General features: G+C 33.6%; 1 protein-coding gene across 6 annotated transcripts in view; it reads left to right on the top strand.

Moving 5' to 3' along the window:
• TTK (TTK protein kinase) overlaps positions 1 to 17,489 on the top strand; it is a 39,146-nt gene extending 21,657 nt beyond the window's left edge. For all 6 annotated transcript variants that reach the window (XM_053904703.1, XM_053904702.1, XM_053904700.1 and 3 more), the window contains 10 exons: positions 1,249 to 1,375; positions 3,928 to 4,020; positions 8,242 to 8,399; positions 8,532 to 8,683; positions 10,165 to 10,289; positions 11,641 to 11,721; positions 14,951 to 15,127; positions 15,474 to 15,558; positions 15,924 to 16,021; positions 17,221 to 17,489. In XM_053904703.1, the coding sequence (XP_053760678.1) occupies positions 1,249 to 1,375; positions 3,928 to 4,020; positions 8,242 to 8,399; positions 8,532 to 8,683; positions 10,165 to 10,289; positions 11,641 to 11,721; positions 14,951 to 15,127; positions 15,474 to 15,558; positions 15,924 to 16,021; positions 17,221 to 17,307 (1,183 nt within the window). In that variant the 3' untranslated portion in view covers positions 17,308 to 17,489. The remainder of the gene's footprint in view (positions 1 to 1,248; positions 1,376 to 3,927; positions 4,021 to 8,241; positions 8,400 to 8,531; positions 8,684 to 10,164; positions 10,290 to 11,640; positions 11,722 to 14,950; positions 15,128 to 15,473; positions 15,559 to 15,923; positions 16,022 to 17,220) is intronic.
• Positions 17,490 to 18,044: the final 555 nt, after the last annotated feature.

Raw genomic sequence — 18,044 nt, 5'->3', positions numbered from 1 at the left:
AAAGAAAATAAAGGAATGTGGCACATCATATCATCCAACTAGTAGCTATATTTTTAATGTCTTAGAGGATAACTTAAGTCCATGATGCCTTTTGTTTTTAATTTTCATAATGTAATCTTTGATTTTAATTAGAACTGGCCTTAGAAGTTTTATAACCTGGGCTCTTACCAATTTAATATAGTTTTGCTATATATTACTTCATTTTATTATATGTGGAATATTTTAATTTTTTTTTTAAGTTTATTTATTTATTTTGAGAGAGAGAGAGAGCAGGGGAGGAACAGAGAAAAGGAGAGAGAGGGGATCCCAAGCAGGCTCTCTACAGAGCCTGATGTGGGGCTTGAACTCATGAACTGCGAGATCATGACCTGAGCTGAAGCCAAGAATTGGATGCTTGACCTATTGTGCCACCTAGACACCCCATATGTGGAATATTTTAAAGAAAGTTGATAACTAGAATAGTGATATAGTTATTTTTTGTGAAGTTAGGTTATATATTGTCAACAAGTATTTAAACTCCTTTGTGCCAAGCACTCTTCTAGGTGTTGAGGATGTGATAGTGAATAAGATAAGCAAAACACAAATGTGAACTCAACAGCTTTAATCTCAAAAGTCCAAACTCCTGGGGGCGCCTGGGTGGCTTGGTCGGTTGGGCGTCTGACTTTGTCTCAGGTCATGATCTCATGGTCCATGAGTTGGAGCCCTGCGTCGGGCTCTGTGCTGACCGCTCAGAGCCTGGAGCCTGTTTCGGATTCTGTGTCTCCCTCTCTCTGTGACCCTCCCCCGTTCATGCTCTGTCTCTCTCTGTCTCAAAAATAAATAAACGTTAAAAAAAAATTAAAAAAAAAAAAGTCCAAACTCCTGTAATGTAATTGGCTTTCTGATAGCATGCTGTTGTAGAGCACTATTGTTAAAAAGCACTCGTATACAATAGGCTGACCTTTGCATTGGCTAAATTTTCTAAAATAACCCCAACTTCACTTTTAAATGCCATCTTATTATTTTTACTAGTAAGGATTTCTTGTCTAGGGACAAAAAATTACTTTCAGAAAGAATTTCCTCAAAATGAAATTTCTGGTGATAGTATATCTAGAATAAATAACTTAGCTATATTATGAAAACTGATGTGGATTCTGTTTGATGTAATACATTTAAGTTTATATGCATCTTTTAAAATCACACAAACACTGAGTCAGAATCTTGTTTCTACATTTTTCATGTTTTAAATTAAAACCATTTCTTTCCTAGTTTTAGAACTCCAGTTGTAAAGAATGACTTTCCACCTGCTTGTCAGTTGTCAACACCTTATAGCCAACTTGCCTGTTTCCAGCAGCAGCAGCAGCAAATACCTGTTACTCCACTTCAAACTTTACAGGTTTGATAAATTTTATTTATGATGGTATATGTTTAAGGTATGATCCAAAGATTTTATTTTCATAGCATCTAGTTGTTAGGAAAGGCCTTAAGAACTTGTCCATTCTTAGGCAAAACTCTTAATAGGGAAAACCTATTAAGGGTGCCTTGTGACTTTGAGAGGTTAGTTATTGAAGAAGCTAATGAAGCTTTTTCATGAACTAGGCCAAAAGACCCAGTTTGAATAGCTAGGCAAAATTTGTCTTGTAATTTAGGTAACTTTTTATTCTGTTTCACTACTTAAGCCTACTATTAACTGTGCAGCCTCATTTCACTGGCTGGTTAATATGCAGTTAAGTTTTCAAGAGTATCAGAATAGCAATATAAGATGCTACTAAAATATAAAGTAATTATAAAAATAGGAAAATTTTTGCTGGTGAGGCAATTGTATTGTCATCTGGATAAAAAATACTCCTGATATCAATACTATTAAAATTAGTTTCTAATAACTGAGTGGCCACTAAATACTGGTGGAAAGCATGAACTTTGAAGAGAGGCTTTCTGGCCATGACTCTTGGCCTCACTACTTACCAACTGTGTGACCTTTTGTAAGTTACTTAAATTTTCTGTGGCCATTTCATCATCTATAAGGTGGGGATAATAAAGATACCTACCATAGAGGATAATTGTGAAGATTAAATTAGTTAACATATATGGAACTTGTACAGTGGAGCCTGCTACTTAGTAAAGAAAAGATAGCAGCAATTGTTATTTAAATAAAACAGCAAAACACACACACACACACACACACACACACACACACACACACACACACAAACAGGTAATTAGCTATTACATATTGAGAGATTAAAAAAAAAAATTAGCTAACAAAAAGTGGAACAATGGTCACCAGTGTCTAGAGGGAGGGAGGAATGAGGAATTACTGTTTAATGGGTGTAGAGTAAAATGCAAATTTTTGTTATGTATATTTTGCAATTAATAAAGAACAAAAAAGCTGACAATAGATTATCCTATGGAAAGAGAAATAGTATTTTGAAGATTGAAGCAGAATAATAAATTACTAAGGAGAAAAAGATGATCAGGTTTGTCCATACATTGATTCAAAACATTTGTTGAACTCTTCCTCATGTCAGACCCTGTTTGAGTTGATATCTAGAAGTCAAGTCATGACCACATGAATGGGCTAGGAGCCTTCTAGAAAAGGCCAGTGTCAGGAGGAAACTAAAAAGAGTCCAAGAGGGACAGGTGATCCTTAGGGTTCCTCTGGGCCCTTTGAACTTTACCCCAAGAGGGATAAGAAACTGTGTAACAGGTTGGAGCAGGAAAGTGAAGTGATCTTATTTGCATTTTGAAAAAAACTACTCTGGCCACAGTGAGGAGGATGGGCTAAGGGGGATGTGGAATGTCCTATGTAGGAAACTGAACTTCACATTAGTATTGAGTCAGAAATAAGTCAGAATTACTTACTCTAACAACTGTCAGCAGTTAGGGGGCAAAAACATTGAACTGCTTTCTTCTCTCTCAGAAGTTTTCAGTTTAAGTGCGAGAAGATGCTCCAAAAGGAAGAGGGGTGGGAGTAGGTAGTGAAGAGCCTTTCTGAAATTATAACTGAATGAAAAATAACAGGTACATATTTCAAAGCCTAATACTTTCTTACAGAAAACATATTTCATGACTCAATAGTGTTTTTTAACCCCTGAGGTTAAAAGGTAAAGAAAGAGATTACATGAGAGAGTTCTACCATTTGGGATTTAAAGCAGGACTTGGTTAAATTGAGGTTTATTCAGACAGACCCGTTTCAACTTAGTAAATCAGCTAATCAGATGCGCTTTGTGTCTTCAGCTTTCTTGTCAGCTTGGAATGGGTCCTCTCACTGCACTCCATCTGTGCAAAGCATTTATAGATTCTCTGAGAGCTCTGGCATAAGGGAAGGGAAATGGGGTCTGTTGCAATAGTACATCAGCTACAAGTTTGCCAAGGTAGATGCTGAAGTTCAAATTAACTAACTTGTTGAACATCATTCAGCAGAAAGGGGGCATTGCTGAAATTTGCATTTGTCTGATTGACTCTGGAGCTAGCATACTGCTTCCCTTATAATGTAGTGCTAAATGAGGAAGAAGAATTTAGATATAATTATTTATGCATGTATGTAAGTGAAGAGGGATATATAAGAAAAAAGAATAAGGTGAAAAGTAATAGCTTGTGAGTTTGTGTATTGGCATTAAGTGTTTTCTCCCCTGAATCTTCTATTTATTTATGTTAAGAAGTAAAGGTGAACATTGTATGTCAACTATACTTAAATTTAAAAGTTTTTTTTTTAAATTAAGTAAAGGCAAGTTAGAGGGAGACCTTGGAAGTCTATCTATATATTAATAAGTTTATTAATTTGACTAAAATATGTAAACTGCCTCTTTAAAATATTATGACTAATATCTAATTACTTGAAATTTAAGATAATTTAAAAATTGGAAGCATTTCACTGTACTAAATGCATGCTAGTTTCTCAGGCATATTCTTTGCACCTTTGAATCTTTATATATTTTAATTATTTAGATTTCAGCATCCTCTTCAACAAATGAATGCATTTCAGTTAAAGGAAGAATTTATTCCATATTGAAGCAGATAGGAAGTGGAGGCTCAAGTAAGGTAAGTATCTTAAATATTTAAGAAAGAAAAATATTTTCAGCTTTCCTTTCTTTGTCTTTTTACCCTTTGGGGTTCTTTTTTCTTAACATCTAGGGGCCCATATTGCTTTTGAGCCAAAAATATCCTTATCCCCTGCTCCCATTCCCTCTTTCCAACAAATGACATATCTCTTTAGACCTATCTCCTAATTCTAATTCTCTGTTCTTCCCTCTGATGTCCTATGCCTCTAGATTTCTTCTCTAAATGACATTAACATGGATTTGGGGTGGCAAATGAGGCTATGTATTATCATAAAAGAATCTTTCTAAACATCAGGTAGGGCATGTTGTAAATAATATTTTAGGATGATTCAGCAAGATATATGATTAATATTTTGAGTTTTTTGAGTTTTTCATTTCAAAAACAGTTTAGTAATGAGAGTTTCTGGAATTAGACTAGATCATTTTCTAAATGTATTTGAGCTCTAAATTTACATGGTTCTGCTTTTCTGGGTGGAAGGCATCTCAAAAGATCTGTCTAAACTTACCATCTTTAGTTCTTCTCATTCGGTTCTCTTAAATCCACTTCAGTCAGATTTTTACCTTTATCACTTAGCAAAAACAATTGCTATCAAGATCACCAGTGATCTCAATGTTTTTATTAAATCTAATTCTTTGCTTTAATTTGGGTTACTTAGCATTTGGGAGAGTTGATTGTTCTTTTCTTATTGGAACTTTTTTTTATTCCCACTTGGCCTCCCTCAGTTTTCCTCTTCTCCAATTGGCCATTCCTTTTAAGTGTTCTTGTCCCCCATCCTAATGGTGCAATGCCCCAGGGTTTAGTCCTTGACCTCTTTTCTTCTCTTTCTAAACTCACTGGTGTTGTCCAGACTCATGGTTTTAGATACCATGTATATGCTGACAGTTCTTAAACATCTTTCTAGCTTAGACCTCCCACTTGAATTCCAGACTTGTATATCCAGTCTCATTGCTCACTATCTCTCCTTGGGTGTCTACTAGATATTTAAAACTTAATATGTCCCAAACATAACTCTGGCTCCATAGTGTTTCCCAGTTCAGTAAATGGCAACTTCATTCTTCCACTAACTAGGCCAAAAACTCTGAAATCATAATTGACCTCACTTTCTCTCACACATACACCCAGTCAGTTGGTAAATCTTGTTGGTTCTACCTCAGAGCATATCTAACATTTGCCTATTTCTCACCACCTCCACTACTATCATTTTGTTCAAAACAACTGCCATCTTTCCACCTGGATTGTTATAATAGCCATATCCCTAGTTTCATTGATTTAATCCTTGCTTTCCTGGTGTATTTTAACGTAAGAGTCAGTTTTCCTCTAGATCTCCTCATGTCTTTGCTCAAATATCTTCTCAATCAGGCCTTCCTTGGCCATACTCTTTAGTACCACAACTCTTAACCTTCCAGTCACTGGTGAGCTCCATTTCCTTCTTTATTTTTCTCTGTAGCCCATCCTCTGTGCTTTGTAATTTACTTATTTGGTTTGTTGTTTGTGTCTTCCTGAACTTGAATATAGTTCCATCAAGATAGGGATGTTTGTCTGATTTGCTCAACAGTGTTTGCTCTGCTATCTAGAATACTACCTAGAACATGACAGAGTGAAGTTATTTGTTGAATGAATGTCCCTCCTCAACTGTTTTGCTGTTATAAGTTAAGGATGATGTATGAAGCACAGCCTGTTGGGTTTAAGTTTTACTGTATTTTCTAAGCCAACTAACAATAGCTAGATTTGTTTAAGATGGTCTTGTTAACTTATTATAAAAAGGTGTGTACATTACTATGAGTAGCAGTTCAATAATATTCATTCCTTTTTTGTATACATTTTCTTTCCCTTGTCTCAGATTTCAGGCATGGGAATAAAGGGACAATTGATTTTTATCAATATATTTGAATTATCTGATTTAGTTGCTTTAATAGAAATTCTTTTGTTAACCTTTATTACTTTAGCTATAATTGAATAGTGTCCAGGTGAGATACTTATTTAGTGGCATGTTTTCAGAGGATGTAAAATAATCTTGACGGTGTTTTAAACATTTTTTCCTTGGAGCATAATGAAGATGTTAGCTTAAGTGAAGGGTCAGATGATAAAGACACGACTGGCCCATATTTTTTTTAGTGTGATTATATTATCATTTTTTAATTTAATTATTATGGTGGAGTTGACAAAATCAATGTACCTCAGGGAAAGAGGGTAACATGCTTTGTGAAACTAACCATTTATGCTCTATTCTAGAGTTTAGGCAGTGGCCAACTTATACAGTATTAAGAACATTTAGGAAGGTCATAGAGGCTAATAGGAATAGTCATGATACTAGCCTGTCTAGTTCTTTCACCAACTTCCCATGAAACTGAAAATTATAACTCTGATACTATCTCTATGAGATGGAAGTAGAGGCTATCTAATCATCAGTTATTGCAAGAATTTTGCCAGAAAAGGGGCAGTAGGGGAGTAAAAGCACATACGTGCAAAAAGTTGATTGAAAAGTTTTTATTTCCTTCAAAACTTTGAGATCTTATTATATAGTTTTAATATCTTGCAAATATCTTTTTCTGATATACCTGACAACTTTAATAGGTTTTAAAATGTCCACTTCATTCTGTCCTAATTGTCCTTAATGATGGTAGCTAACTTTGCTACATTCCAGACACATCCATCTTGGTCATCCTTCCAACCCTGTGTGGTAGGAACTACTAACAACATTTTAATTCTACTAGAGTGGTAGGTACTCTCAATTCTCTGAGGTTTAGAAGGCTGTTTACCATATACAAAGTGGTTTTACACTGTTTTAAAATTCCTTTTATCATCCTTTGCTCTTTTCTGCGGTCTCTTGCCCTATCACTGTTTTAATGCCCCTCTTTGTCTAATTTGCTGTGTGTGCAAATAAAACCAGTAATACTTTGTTAGTTTTATATTTAAAATTTTAAAGTAACTATACCTGACTGCTTGATAGACTGTCCTTATTAGTACAGTTGTAAATGCATGAATCTCATAGACACATTCGTTCTCTTCTTATACTTGCCCCGACCTGGTCAAGGTTAAATGGTTTTTAAATAAATGATATTTTACTTCATTTTGTCAAAAGGGATGAATGAATGTAATTTTTCTTGCTTATAATGGCATTTGTATTTGTATACTTGCATTTTAGAAGCCTCATGCCTCTTGCATGTTTTCTGAAAGTTGGACACATTAACAGTATTTTCTACTTTTCAAAATGTATTTATTATCTGCCCTATTGCTTAGAAGTTGACTGTCATTATAGCCAGAGCTGTTTGACCCATACCTGACAGTGGGCTTATAGGAACATCTTGTTCTTGTCAACTTGACTTTGAAAATGGGACCTCATCTGGGGTGCCTGGGTGGCTCAGTCAGTTAAGCTACAGATTCTTGATCTGAGCTCAGGTTTTGATCTCAGGGTGTGAGTTCAAACCCCACATTGTGCTCTGAGCTGGGTGTGAAGCCTACTTAAAGAAAAATTCATAAACTTTGATCTAATCTACTTTTCACAACTGAATATACAAATAGCTTACAATTATTACATATTTTAAAATACCACATGAATGAGATGCCAATTCCAGGCACCTGGAAAAAACACCATCTGTGAAATGAATTGACTCTTTATGAAAGCCCTTAGTAGTTCTTAACATTTTATTGAATTATTTATTTATTTATTTAATTCATTTATGAAAGAGAGAGCATGTGCATGAGTGCAAAACAGAGAAGAGGGCAGCAGTGGTGGGAGAGAGAAAATCTTAAGCAGGCTTCACATTCCCTGCTGAGCTCTATCCCGTGACTTTGGAATCACGACCTGAGCCAAAACCAAGAGTCAGACACTCAACCAATTAAGCCACCCAGGCACCCCTCTTAACATTTTTGAATGTCTTTTGCTTTAGGTTATTTTTTTGGTCAGGGCAACCCAACAGTGTTATGAATAGATATGAAATTTAAATAATCTTTCTTATATGTTGTTATAAAAACTTTATGTTTATGCCTTTGTGTTATTGAATGCCCATTGTCATAGGTAGTTGAGAATGGTCTGTTAACTCTCCTAACATATTTTTTTTCCCTTCAATACTCAAAATAAGCCCAGACACGTTTAATTATTCATATCGGTATTTCTCAACCTAAAATTCTAATAAGTTTAGAGATATTGTGATAGTGTAAAAGTAGTGCATTCTAAACTTTTTCTTTTGTTCTATATAGGTATTCCAGGTATTGAATGAAAAGAAACAGATACATGCTATAAAGTATGTGAACTTAGAAGAAGCAGATAATCAAACAATTGATAGTTATCGGAATGAAATTGCTTATTTGAATAAACTACAACAACACAGTGATAAGATCATCCGACTTTATGATTAGTAAGGATTTTTTTTAATATAAAAGAACACTATTTTTGCTATAATTCTACAGATAAAGAAGATAAATACTTAGTCTTAATAGTGTAAGCTAACCATGTATTTTTTTGTTGTTGTTTTTGTTTTTAATGGCAGTGAAATCACGGACCAGTACATTTATATGGTAATGGAATGTGGAAATATAGATCTTAATAGTTGGCTCAAAAAGAAAAAATCCGTCAATCCATGGGAACGTAAAAGTTACTGGAAAAATATGTTGGAGGCAGTTTACACAATTCATCAACATGGTATTTTAAAACTCGTTATATGCTGAGTTACAATAATCATTAATAGTGTCATCTTACGATTTTTAGGTATTTGTTATTGGCACCTCTAGACTAGATAAACTAAATATTTGGACGCTCATTTAAAGATGGAGGCACAAAAAACATTTCTTTAAAACACCGTTAACCAAAGGATATAGTGCATGAACTCAAGTCCTCACAGCCATAATGCATCCATAGTGCAAAATATACCCATATCTTTATTAGTATTAACATAGTCCATTATCCTGTGTCTCCAAATAGTTCAGTTATAGCAGATCTGAGACTTTGGGGTTCAGGCATCCCAAAGATCTGAGATGTTTATTGTGCTCATTATGTTAGTCGTTTTGTATTGTGTCCCTTGTGTGGGAGTTGGTTTTATTCTTTTTCAATTGTTAGCCCTAGGTTGTTTTTTTTTTACTTGGACTTGGTTCTTTTTAGGGCTTCTCTGCCTTTACCTTATCCTTTTTATTTTTTTTATTTATTATTTTATTTATTTATTTATTTATTTTTACCTTATCCTTTTTAAAAAATAACTGCTAACCTAGATTAATTGTAATTTTTCTCCTCATGTCTCCCTATAAGTTAAAAGATAATTCAGTGATTAAGATCAGGGCTGTAGGGATAGAGGTGTCAGGAGCATTAGGGTCTTCCATCTGACAATATAATTTATGATGTTATCTAGTGGGTGGTGAAGATCATAAACTCTGAAGCCAGAGGCCCTGTCACTTAGGTTTTATGACCTTGAGCAAATTACTTAATCTCTGTGCCTTAGTTTTTTCACTTAAAAGGATAATATTAGTATAGTAATTACCCCAGTTCTGGTGTGAGGATTAAATGATTCAAGATAAGCAGCAAACTTAGAATAGTGCTTGGTACATTGCCGGTACTATATCTTTTTAGAAAATATTAAAAAGGAGGGGCTCCTGAGTGGCTCAGTTGGTTAAGTGTTTGACTCTTGGTTTCGGCTCAGGTCATGATCTCACGGTTGATTGAGATGAGCCTTGCATCGGGCTCTGAGCTGACAGTGTGGAGCCTGCTTGGGATTCTCTTTCTGCCCCTCCCCAACTCACATGCTCTCTTCTCGCTCTCAAGATAAATAAACATTAAAAAAATATTATACATGAGCATTTACTTTGACCAAAGGAATCAACTAGGCCAGTAGATTGTGAAATTTCTTTTTTTTTTTTTTTTAACATTTATTGATTTTTGAGAGAGAGAGAGAGAGACAGAGTGAGCGGGGGAGGGGCAGAGAGAGGAGACACAGAATCCAAAGCAGGCTCCAGGCTCTGAGCTGTCGGTACAGAGCCCGATGCAGGGCTCTAACTCACGAGCCGTGAGATCATGACATGAGCAGAAGTCGGACACTCAACCGACTGAGCCACCTCGGCACCCCATTGTGAAATATATTTTATACTTAGAATGTTTTACATTGTCTGATATTACAATGGATTTTTATTTTGAAGGCATCGTTCACAGTGATCTGAAACCTGCTAACTTTCTGATAGTTGATGGAATGCTAAAACTAATTGATTTTGGGATTGCAAATCAAATGCAACCAGATACAACAAGTATTGTTAAAGACTCTCAGGTAAGACTTAACGAATGGTTGGTTACTACCCACTACAGTTCAGTTCCATTTCACCTGTAAAGTATTTTGCTAATGGGGATTTTATTTTTCCTACCTCATTCTTCAAAGGATTTGAAACCTTTGTATTAAGAATAGATACTATAAGAATAAAAACCATATTTAATACACTTTAGAGAGTCAAGATCAGGTAGAAACAAATCTGGCACTTTGAAATGATTTTCCTATAGCTGAGGTAGAGAAGCATAATGCCTGTCTTGGAAATCACCTTTGTCATGATCTTGAGTTCACCTGAAACTTTGTCTCAGAGATTCCTGGTAGCAACCAAAGAGGGAATTGCAGTTACATGTTTTTTTTATTGTCCATGAGGTAAGATTATTTCATTCTTCTGGAGAAGTAAAGCTTTTCCTATCACTTGCATTTGAAAAAAAGTTCTTAAGTGGGCCTTCATATTGGAAACAACCATAATATTGTACTCTACTGCCTTTTTCTAATAGGATATGCAGTTACAAACTTAATAAATTTGTCTCCATAAAAACTGAGGTGATAACACCAAAGAATAACTAAAAATAATCCTGCTTGAAGTCAAGATGATGTATTCTATGTATGCAGATTTCTGGTGTGGATGTGCCATAATCCTAGAAGTAAAACTAGACTATTTTTAGGAGGAATAGATGAACAGCATGCCTTTGAAACAATTCTATTTGATAATAACTTCTCTTTGTATCAAAAATATGGCTGAACATGTAATTGTAAATCAACTTGAAGATTCCCTCTATGGCAAGGCCCTAAAGTACAGGTATTCGGTGCTTGAAAACAGAACCACTTATTTTAGACTAAAATAAATGCCTTTTAAGGTTGGCATAATCTGACTGTGGAAACTCTTGCATGGTTTAGATTCCTGCCCCATCTCACTCTGGACATGGGCCCAAGGAATACTTGGAGACATAGCTAGATTTTTGAATTGTTGCTTGGTTGATTTTTTTTTTTTTTTTTTTTTAAGCATTCTAGGCCTGTTCCAGCACAGAGAAATGAGTGATATCAATTCCTCAAGTTTATGGCCATTAATATAATTTTAGCCTCTACAGTTTTATGGTAGTTGCCTATCATAATCATAGAAAAAGCTTAGCATTCTGAAAGGAATAACTTTTCTGATTATGGACCCAATTTATTTTTCTGGAGTTGTGAAGAAACTTATGTCCTAATATCATTGTCAGTTACTTGATTTTTTAAAATATATTATTGAAATATGTAATTATTCAAGTTTCTAAGAATCTGACATTTGTGTTTTAAAAAATCTAAAGCAGAATAAAATATTTTCATTGATTAGTGTTTTCTGTGCTTTGGCATACAGGTTGGTACAGTTAATTACATGCCACCAGAAGCAATCAAAGATATGTCTTCCTCAAGAGAGAATGGGAAATCCAAGTCAAAGGTATTATGAAGGTTATTTAGATCCCATTTATCTGGCATCAGAAGGGAATGGACTATTCTCTGATTAAACCTAACGGATAACTGAAAGTTGCTTAAGTTCTAAAACTTTTTAGGCCATTTTAGAGACCTTGCTTTCTTTGGCAAATGGTCATGGGATTCAGTTTTACAGTTATTGATTTGAGACTGTTCTTTTAGTATTGTGCTTTTAATACAGGATGTCTCAACAATGTGCTCTAACAAAAAATGTACCCAGGGTATTTTTTTTCAGTTTCAAAATGAAAGGTAGAAATTAAGACTAAATTAGCTCAGAGTTAGGCACATTAAAATGATCCTTGAAGTCTTTTGTTTCCTCTTTGATTCTTACATTTTATCTCTTACTATTTATTCATTTGTGAATTCTACATTTCCAAGTACAATTCTAATAGGCAGTTTTTTCCCAGCCTGCCACAGCTACTTTCCCACTTGCCTTATTTTACCACCTCAGTGAACTTTGTGTTAGCCTCATTGGTGTCTCTTCTTGGGCTCATTTTGCTTGCCTGGATGCCTCTGGCTCCCAAGCTAATCCTTCGTTGCTCTATAGCAGTGTAACCAAGTGCATGCAAGCATTACATTGTTGTCCAGGGACCTGCATTCAAGTAATAGACCTGCCTCTTTGTTAACAACCATCTTTATGAATTAACTTGCCTGGTTTCTTCATCAATAAATTCAGCTTATAAACAGTACCTATTTTAAAGGTGAGGATTAAATGATAAAGAATATAAATCACATAATACATTGTCTAGCCCTAAATAATTGCTTGATAAATATGTGCTTATTTACTAATTATATTTTCCTTCCTAGAAAATTGTGGCTTGTAAATTTCTTTTCAAATAACTGACATAACATTATGTCAAATAGTCTCTTATAAAATTCTTTTTATCATTTGTTTAGCTTCCCCTTTTCTTTTAATACTTAGATTTGTTGTCTTTTTTCTTTTTCTTGGTTAGACTTTCCAAGGTTTTGTTAATTTTAAAGAACCAAGTCTTCATTTATTAATTCTATTTTCATTTGCTCTCTAATTTCTGTTTTTATCTTTATTAATTGTATTTCCTTTAGGTTTCTTTTTTTTTGTAGTTTCTGGATTTAGATAATTGCCAATTTAATTTTTGTATTCTTTCTTAATGAAAACATTAAAACTGAATTTTACTGAGTTTTACTTTAACTTCTACTTCCACTTTTTTGTAGTATTAATTTTCATTAATTCTAAAGTTTTCAGTTGCAGTTTTAAAATACTTTGAAATAAGATTTATTTTGAATTGCTTGTAGAGTTCAGATTTTTTCAGTTTTCAACTAAGTGCTTTAATATTATGGGTAAATCTCCATTCAATGTAATCACCTGCTAAACAGTGGCCTTAATGATTCTGAACAGAAGACAAATTTTTTATCCCACCATGTAAGATAATCCCTGCTTGTGAAAAGCTCAAACCCTTCCCAGTCTAGCTCTGTTTGCAAATTACTTTCCAATGAACATCTGTTGGCTATTTGGAGTTTCTATTCTGAGGTCTATTGGGCACATTCACTATTTCCCTCTGTTTCTGTTTCAAATGCCTCTACTATACACGACTTGTGGCTGTTGGTAGTTTGTGTCCCTTCGTATTCTGGGGTTTTGGGGTATGGCTTTTCACTTTGTTTTGTTGTAAATCTTCTCCATATGTCTATGGTTTTGCTACAGGCTTCTCTGTCTGTCTTATCTGGGGATTTGGACAGAAGAAAAACTGTGCTGCAATCTAAAATGCAAAACAAATAAAAAGCAGAAACAGACTCCTAAATACAGAGAACAAACTGATGGTTGCCAGAGGGGAGGGAGGTGGGTAAGAGATCTGGCAAAATAGATCTCCAAAAGAGGAGTGGGAGGTACAGGCCTCCAGCTCTGGAATGAGTAAGTCATGGGATGGAAGGTACAGCATAGGGAATCTAGTCAATGGTATTGTAATAGTGTTGTGTACTGACAGACAGTAGCTATACTTGTGGTGAGCATAGCATAACGTATTGAATTGTCACTATGTTGCACACCTGAAACTAACATTGTGTCAGCTATACTTTAATTAAAAAAAATAAATAAGAAAAACTATTCTGCCACAGCCACTGCTATTTTTCTAGAATCTGAAATCCTTTTTTAATCCATGATTTATGTAGAAACAGATTTAATTTCCAGATGGTTAAGTTGGAGGAAGAGGAGTATTTTTATTAATTTTTAGTTTTCTTTGTGTTCGGCAATGGGGTCTGTTTTATCTGCCGTTTTCTGAAAGGTGTGCTAAAATCTCTCTACCCTTCCAACCAAAAGAATTTATTGTAGTTTTTACTCAATATAGTTCTATTAAATGTAGTTTCCGTGCAAAGAAGTTCATGACCATCTTCTTGGTTGGTTGTATCTCTTATCATTATAAAATGCCTTTCTTTCTTCTGTTAAAAGTATTTTGTGTTCTTGTTCTCCTTTCCTAATGTCAACACTGCTGTTCTGCTTTCTTTTCTCCTTTCTCTCTCTTAAAGTCAAAATGGTAATTATGTTATAATACTGCATTGTTTCTAATGAGATTGTTTAATACAAAGAACATGTTATGATAAGTAATATTTTTGAGAACTTACTGTAACCGGAAATTATTCTTTATGCTTACCCATATCTCATGGTTACATCATTTAATGCCCATGACAATGTACTTTTATTATTTCTGTTTTAGGGGTGAGGAAATGGAGATACATAGAATTAGCTAATGATAAGGCCAGGATTCAAATGCAGCCCAGCCTGGCTCTATAATTTGCATTCTTGGGTTTAGGATAGTTCAACTTAACATTTTTGAAATCTATGCATATTTACATATTATTAATTTTATATACAAATTTATTATAATAAAATAATTTTGGAGAAAAATAAATTTAAAATTTGCAGTTAATGTTTTTTAGTTTATATTGTTGCAAGCTGACAAGAACGTAATATATGTTTTGGTTGAAATATTTTAATTACAAGTTTGTTGAGAGACTTAAAGCTCATTTCTTGATAAAATAACCAAATATAGCAAAAACTAGAGAAAGATTTTTTTTTATGTAAACTTAATCTAGTACTTGCACATTCCTTGAGGTTTAGTTATGATTTTAAATGGCAGGGAATATATGTTTACATGTGTGTATATAAAATACTCTTACATTTAATTTTATGTTAAAATAAAATTTTTTTTTTTTTTTTTCTGAATTAGATAAGCCCCAAAAGTGACGTTTGGTCCTTAGGATGCATTTTGTACTATATGACTTATGGGAAGACACCATTTCAACATATAATTAATCAGATTTCTAAATTACATGCCATAATTGACCCTAATCATGAAATCGAATTTCCTGATATCCCAGAGAAAGATCTTCAAGATGTGTTAAAGGTAACATTAATAGTATATGGATATAGAAGAATGATATTTCATATACTTAAATTGTTTGCTTAGAAGAAATCATTGAAATCTGGCATACGTAGATATAACTAGTCTATTGGAGGGAATTATTGAATGACTTAGCTTTTTAAGTCATGTTAAGTTTATTTTGAAGGTATTTTTAAAAAGCTTATGAATACTTGGGAATTTTGCAAGAATGACTTATGGAATCTTGTCATTTCTGAGTGGGCTATCTAGAAAGCAACTTCTGTGGTATGGTGCAATCTTGAAAAACACTTTATGTCAATATTACATAAGAAAACTTGATTTTTAAAAAAATTAATCCTTATTTTTATAGTGTTGTTTAATAAGGGACCCTAAACAGAGGATATCCATTCCTGAGCTTCTGGTGCATCCATATGTTCAAATTCAAACTCATCCAGGTATTTCTTTGAAAATCAGTTTATTAGATTACTAATTAATTACTAAGTAATTACACTAATTATACTAAGTAATTATACTAATTACTAATATAAACAGACGTTTAGCTATAACAAAACCAGAATTTGAATGGGCTACTTCCAGATTTCCTCCTTCCTTAAGGAAGTTTCTTTTATTCTAAAATACTAAAATAAATGAAATCGCCTTTTTTTTTAACTTGCATTCATTTTCACTTATCCTTGGTAAGTAGCTTTGATCAATGATAAATTACATAAAGCCAGCCATTGTGCTGTTAAACAGAATGTATTTGTGTATTTTATATTTTTTTAATGGTACCAGTAGGTTATTGATTATATTTTTATTACAGGTAATCAGATGGCTAAGGGCACCACTGAAGAAATGAAATATGTTCTGGGCCAACTCGTTGGTCTGAATTCTCCTAACTCCATTTTGAAAGCTGCTAAAGTAAGAATGTCTGTTCTCTATTTACATTACTTTTAATTGTTTTGTATAGTTTAGTGAATTAGATGCTTAAACAGGTACTCCAAAGAAAACTTGGTCCAATCATAAGACAACTATGAAATATATTTCGACATTTAGATACTTGTGCTTTTTGACAAAATAGACTTACTTGATTTACATTCTTATTGTACAGATAGCACAATTGAAAGTGAATTGTCATACAAGGTGCATACCTAAGATTGCAGTCAGGTCTCAGCTGGATAAATTTAAAAAGCAACCTGTCTTTTGAATCAACAATATTCTTAACACAGCTTTTGAATTCATTTCTTCTAGCCATTTTTTTCTTAAACCATCTTGGAGAAGTCTCAGTATTTGTTACATGTAATGACTTACAGCTGTGTACAGCAGTCAGAACACTTCTCAAAGTGAATGCCTCAAACCTTTCAGCCTCCCAGTGTTGGTTTATGTCTATGCCACCATTTTTTGGATCTCATTGCCATCAAACACCTTGTCATTTCTAGAACCCTATGTATGTTTATTGCCCACTGGTTTAGTTAACCAAGCAGTTACTAATTATTTATTTCAGTAATAACATCTTCATGTTTTAAATTTCTACCAGTGTATTATTTAGAGCCTTTTATAAATAGAGATGAATTAGTTTCCTTTATCACTAAGGTTATGTGTTCTCCAAGACAGAGATGTCTGTCATCTTCATAAATTAGATGTTGGTTTAGTCTTGAATCCTTTAAAAAATATGTAGATTTTATTATAGCTGATTATGCCTATTTATATAATAATTTGTATTATTTTTTTTAATGTCATCTGTTTATTAGTTGAAATATCATCTGATAGTCTATTTCCTGATGAGGGTATTTTAAAGTGTAGCAATTTATCTAAGACTAGCTTTATTTAAAAAAAAATACGGGAGACTAAAAAGGGCTTGAAGGTGCATATGTATGCTTATTAATAGCTATGGTACATTTCTTTTACAGAAATATTGAGCTGTATCTTATGATAGATTTTTAGGCCAAGCTAGGTGTTTACAATTCTTAATTATCTTCAATAGTTTATAAAATAATTTTGTAGTTATAAGAACAAGAGAGAAATTCATTTCATGTTAGAATATGTTTAGTTATCTTTATTAATCTGATAATCCATTGAATTTAAAAAGTTACAAAACAGGTGTGTGTTTTTAATTTCAGACTTTATATGACCGATATAGTAGTGGTGAAGGTCATGATTCCTCTTCATCATCCAAGACTTTTGAAAAAAAATGGGAGAAAAAATGATTTGCACCTACTCACAAACTGTCAAATATCAACTGTAAAAATATATTGGACTGTTATACTCTTAATTCTCTGTGGAAACTGCTCTTAAGGACAACTTAATCCAGAAATGTCAATGGCAGAAAAATTCAGTGGATTATTCTCAAAAGAAAACTGTAAAAATAATAACCACTAATGATACTATATATATTAAGTTGTAGAATTGTTCTCTCTCTTTTATGCTTTCCTGCAAATCTACTCTATTTGATATCATATCACACTTAGAATAGTGGATGGACAACTGAAATATATTCTGAAGAACTATGTAAATAAAGCTTTGTAGCATAAAATGACACTAAAATGTAAAAAAATGTATGGTTATTTTCTTTAAGCTAATGCACTGCTGGTATGGCAGCAAAACACTTTAAAAAAATTGAGTTAAGGGAAGACACAAGAGTCTTCAAGAAGAAAATTCCAAAGGGTTTGAATTCTAAAATAGATTTCCTGATTGCTTTATGGCACTGATACAGTCCAGAGTTTTAGAGCTGCACTGGTTCTTTTAATTCTCCCTTTGATTCTTCATAATACCGATTGTTTTTGGTGTTTAGAGTATCATGCTGGCTTCTGTGGTATAAGTTGTATAGGGCGTGCCCTCAGTGTATGACTTGCTTGGTAATTGGTAATTACCAATGTAGTCTTAGAATCTTTGGGACTAAATCTAATACATTCTCCCTCCATCTTATCTTTTCTCTTCTTTTTTT

The sequence above is a fragment of the Panthera pardus genome, unplaced genomic scaffold (genome assembly GCF_024362965.1).
Source record: "Panthera pardus isolate Hobbes unplaced genomic scaffold, ASM2436296v1 HiC_scaffold_17, whole genome shotgun sequence".
Taxonomy (NCBI): domain Eukaryota; kingdom Metazoa; phylum Chordata; class Mammalia; order Carnivora; family Felidae; genus Panthera; species Panthera pardus.
Note: the sequence above shows the minus strand (reverse complement) of the source record. Positions and strands in the feature narration are given on the sequence as shown.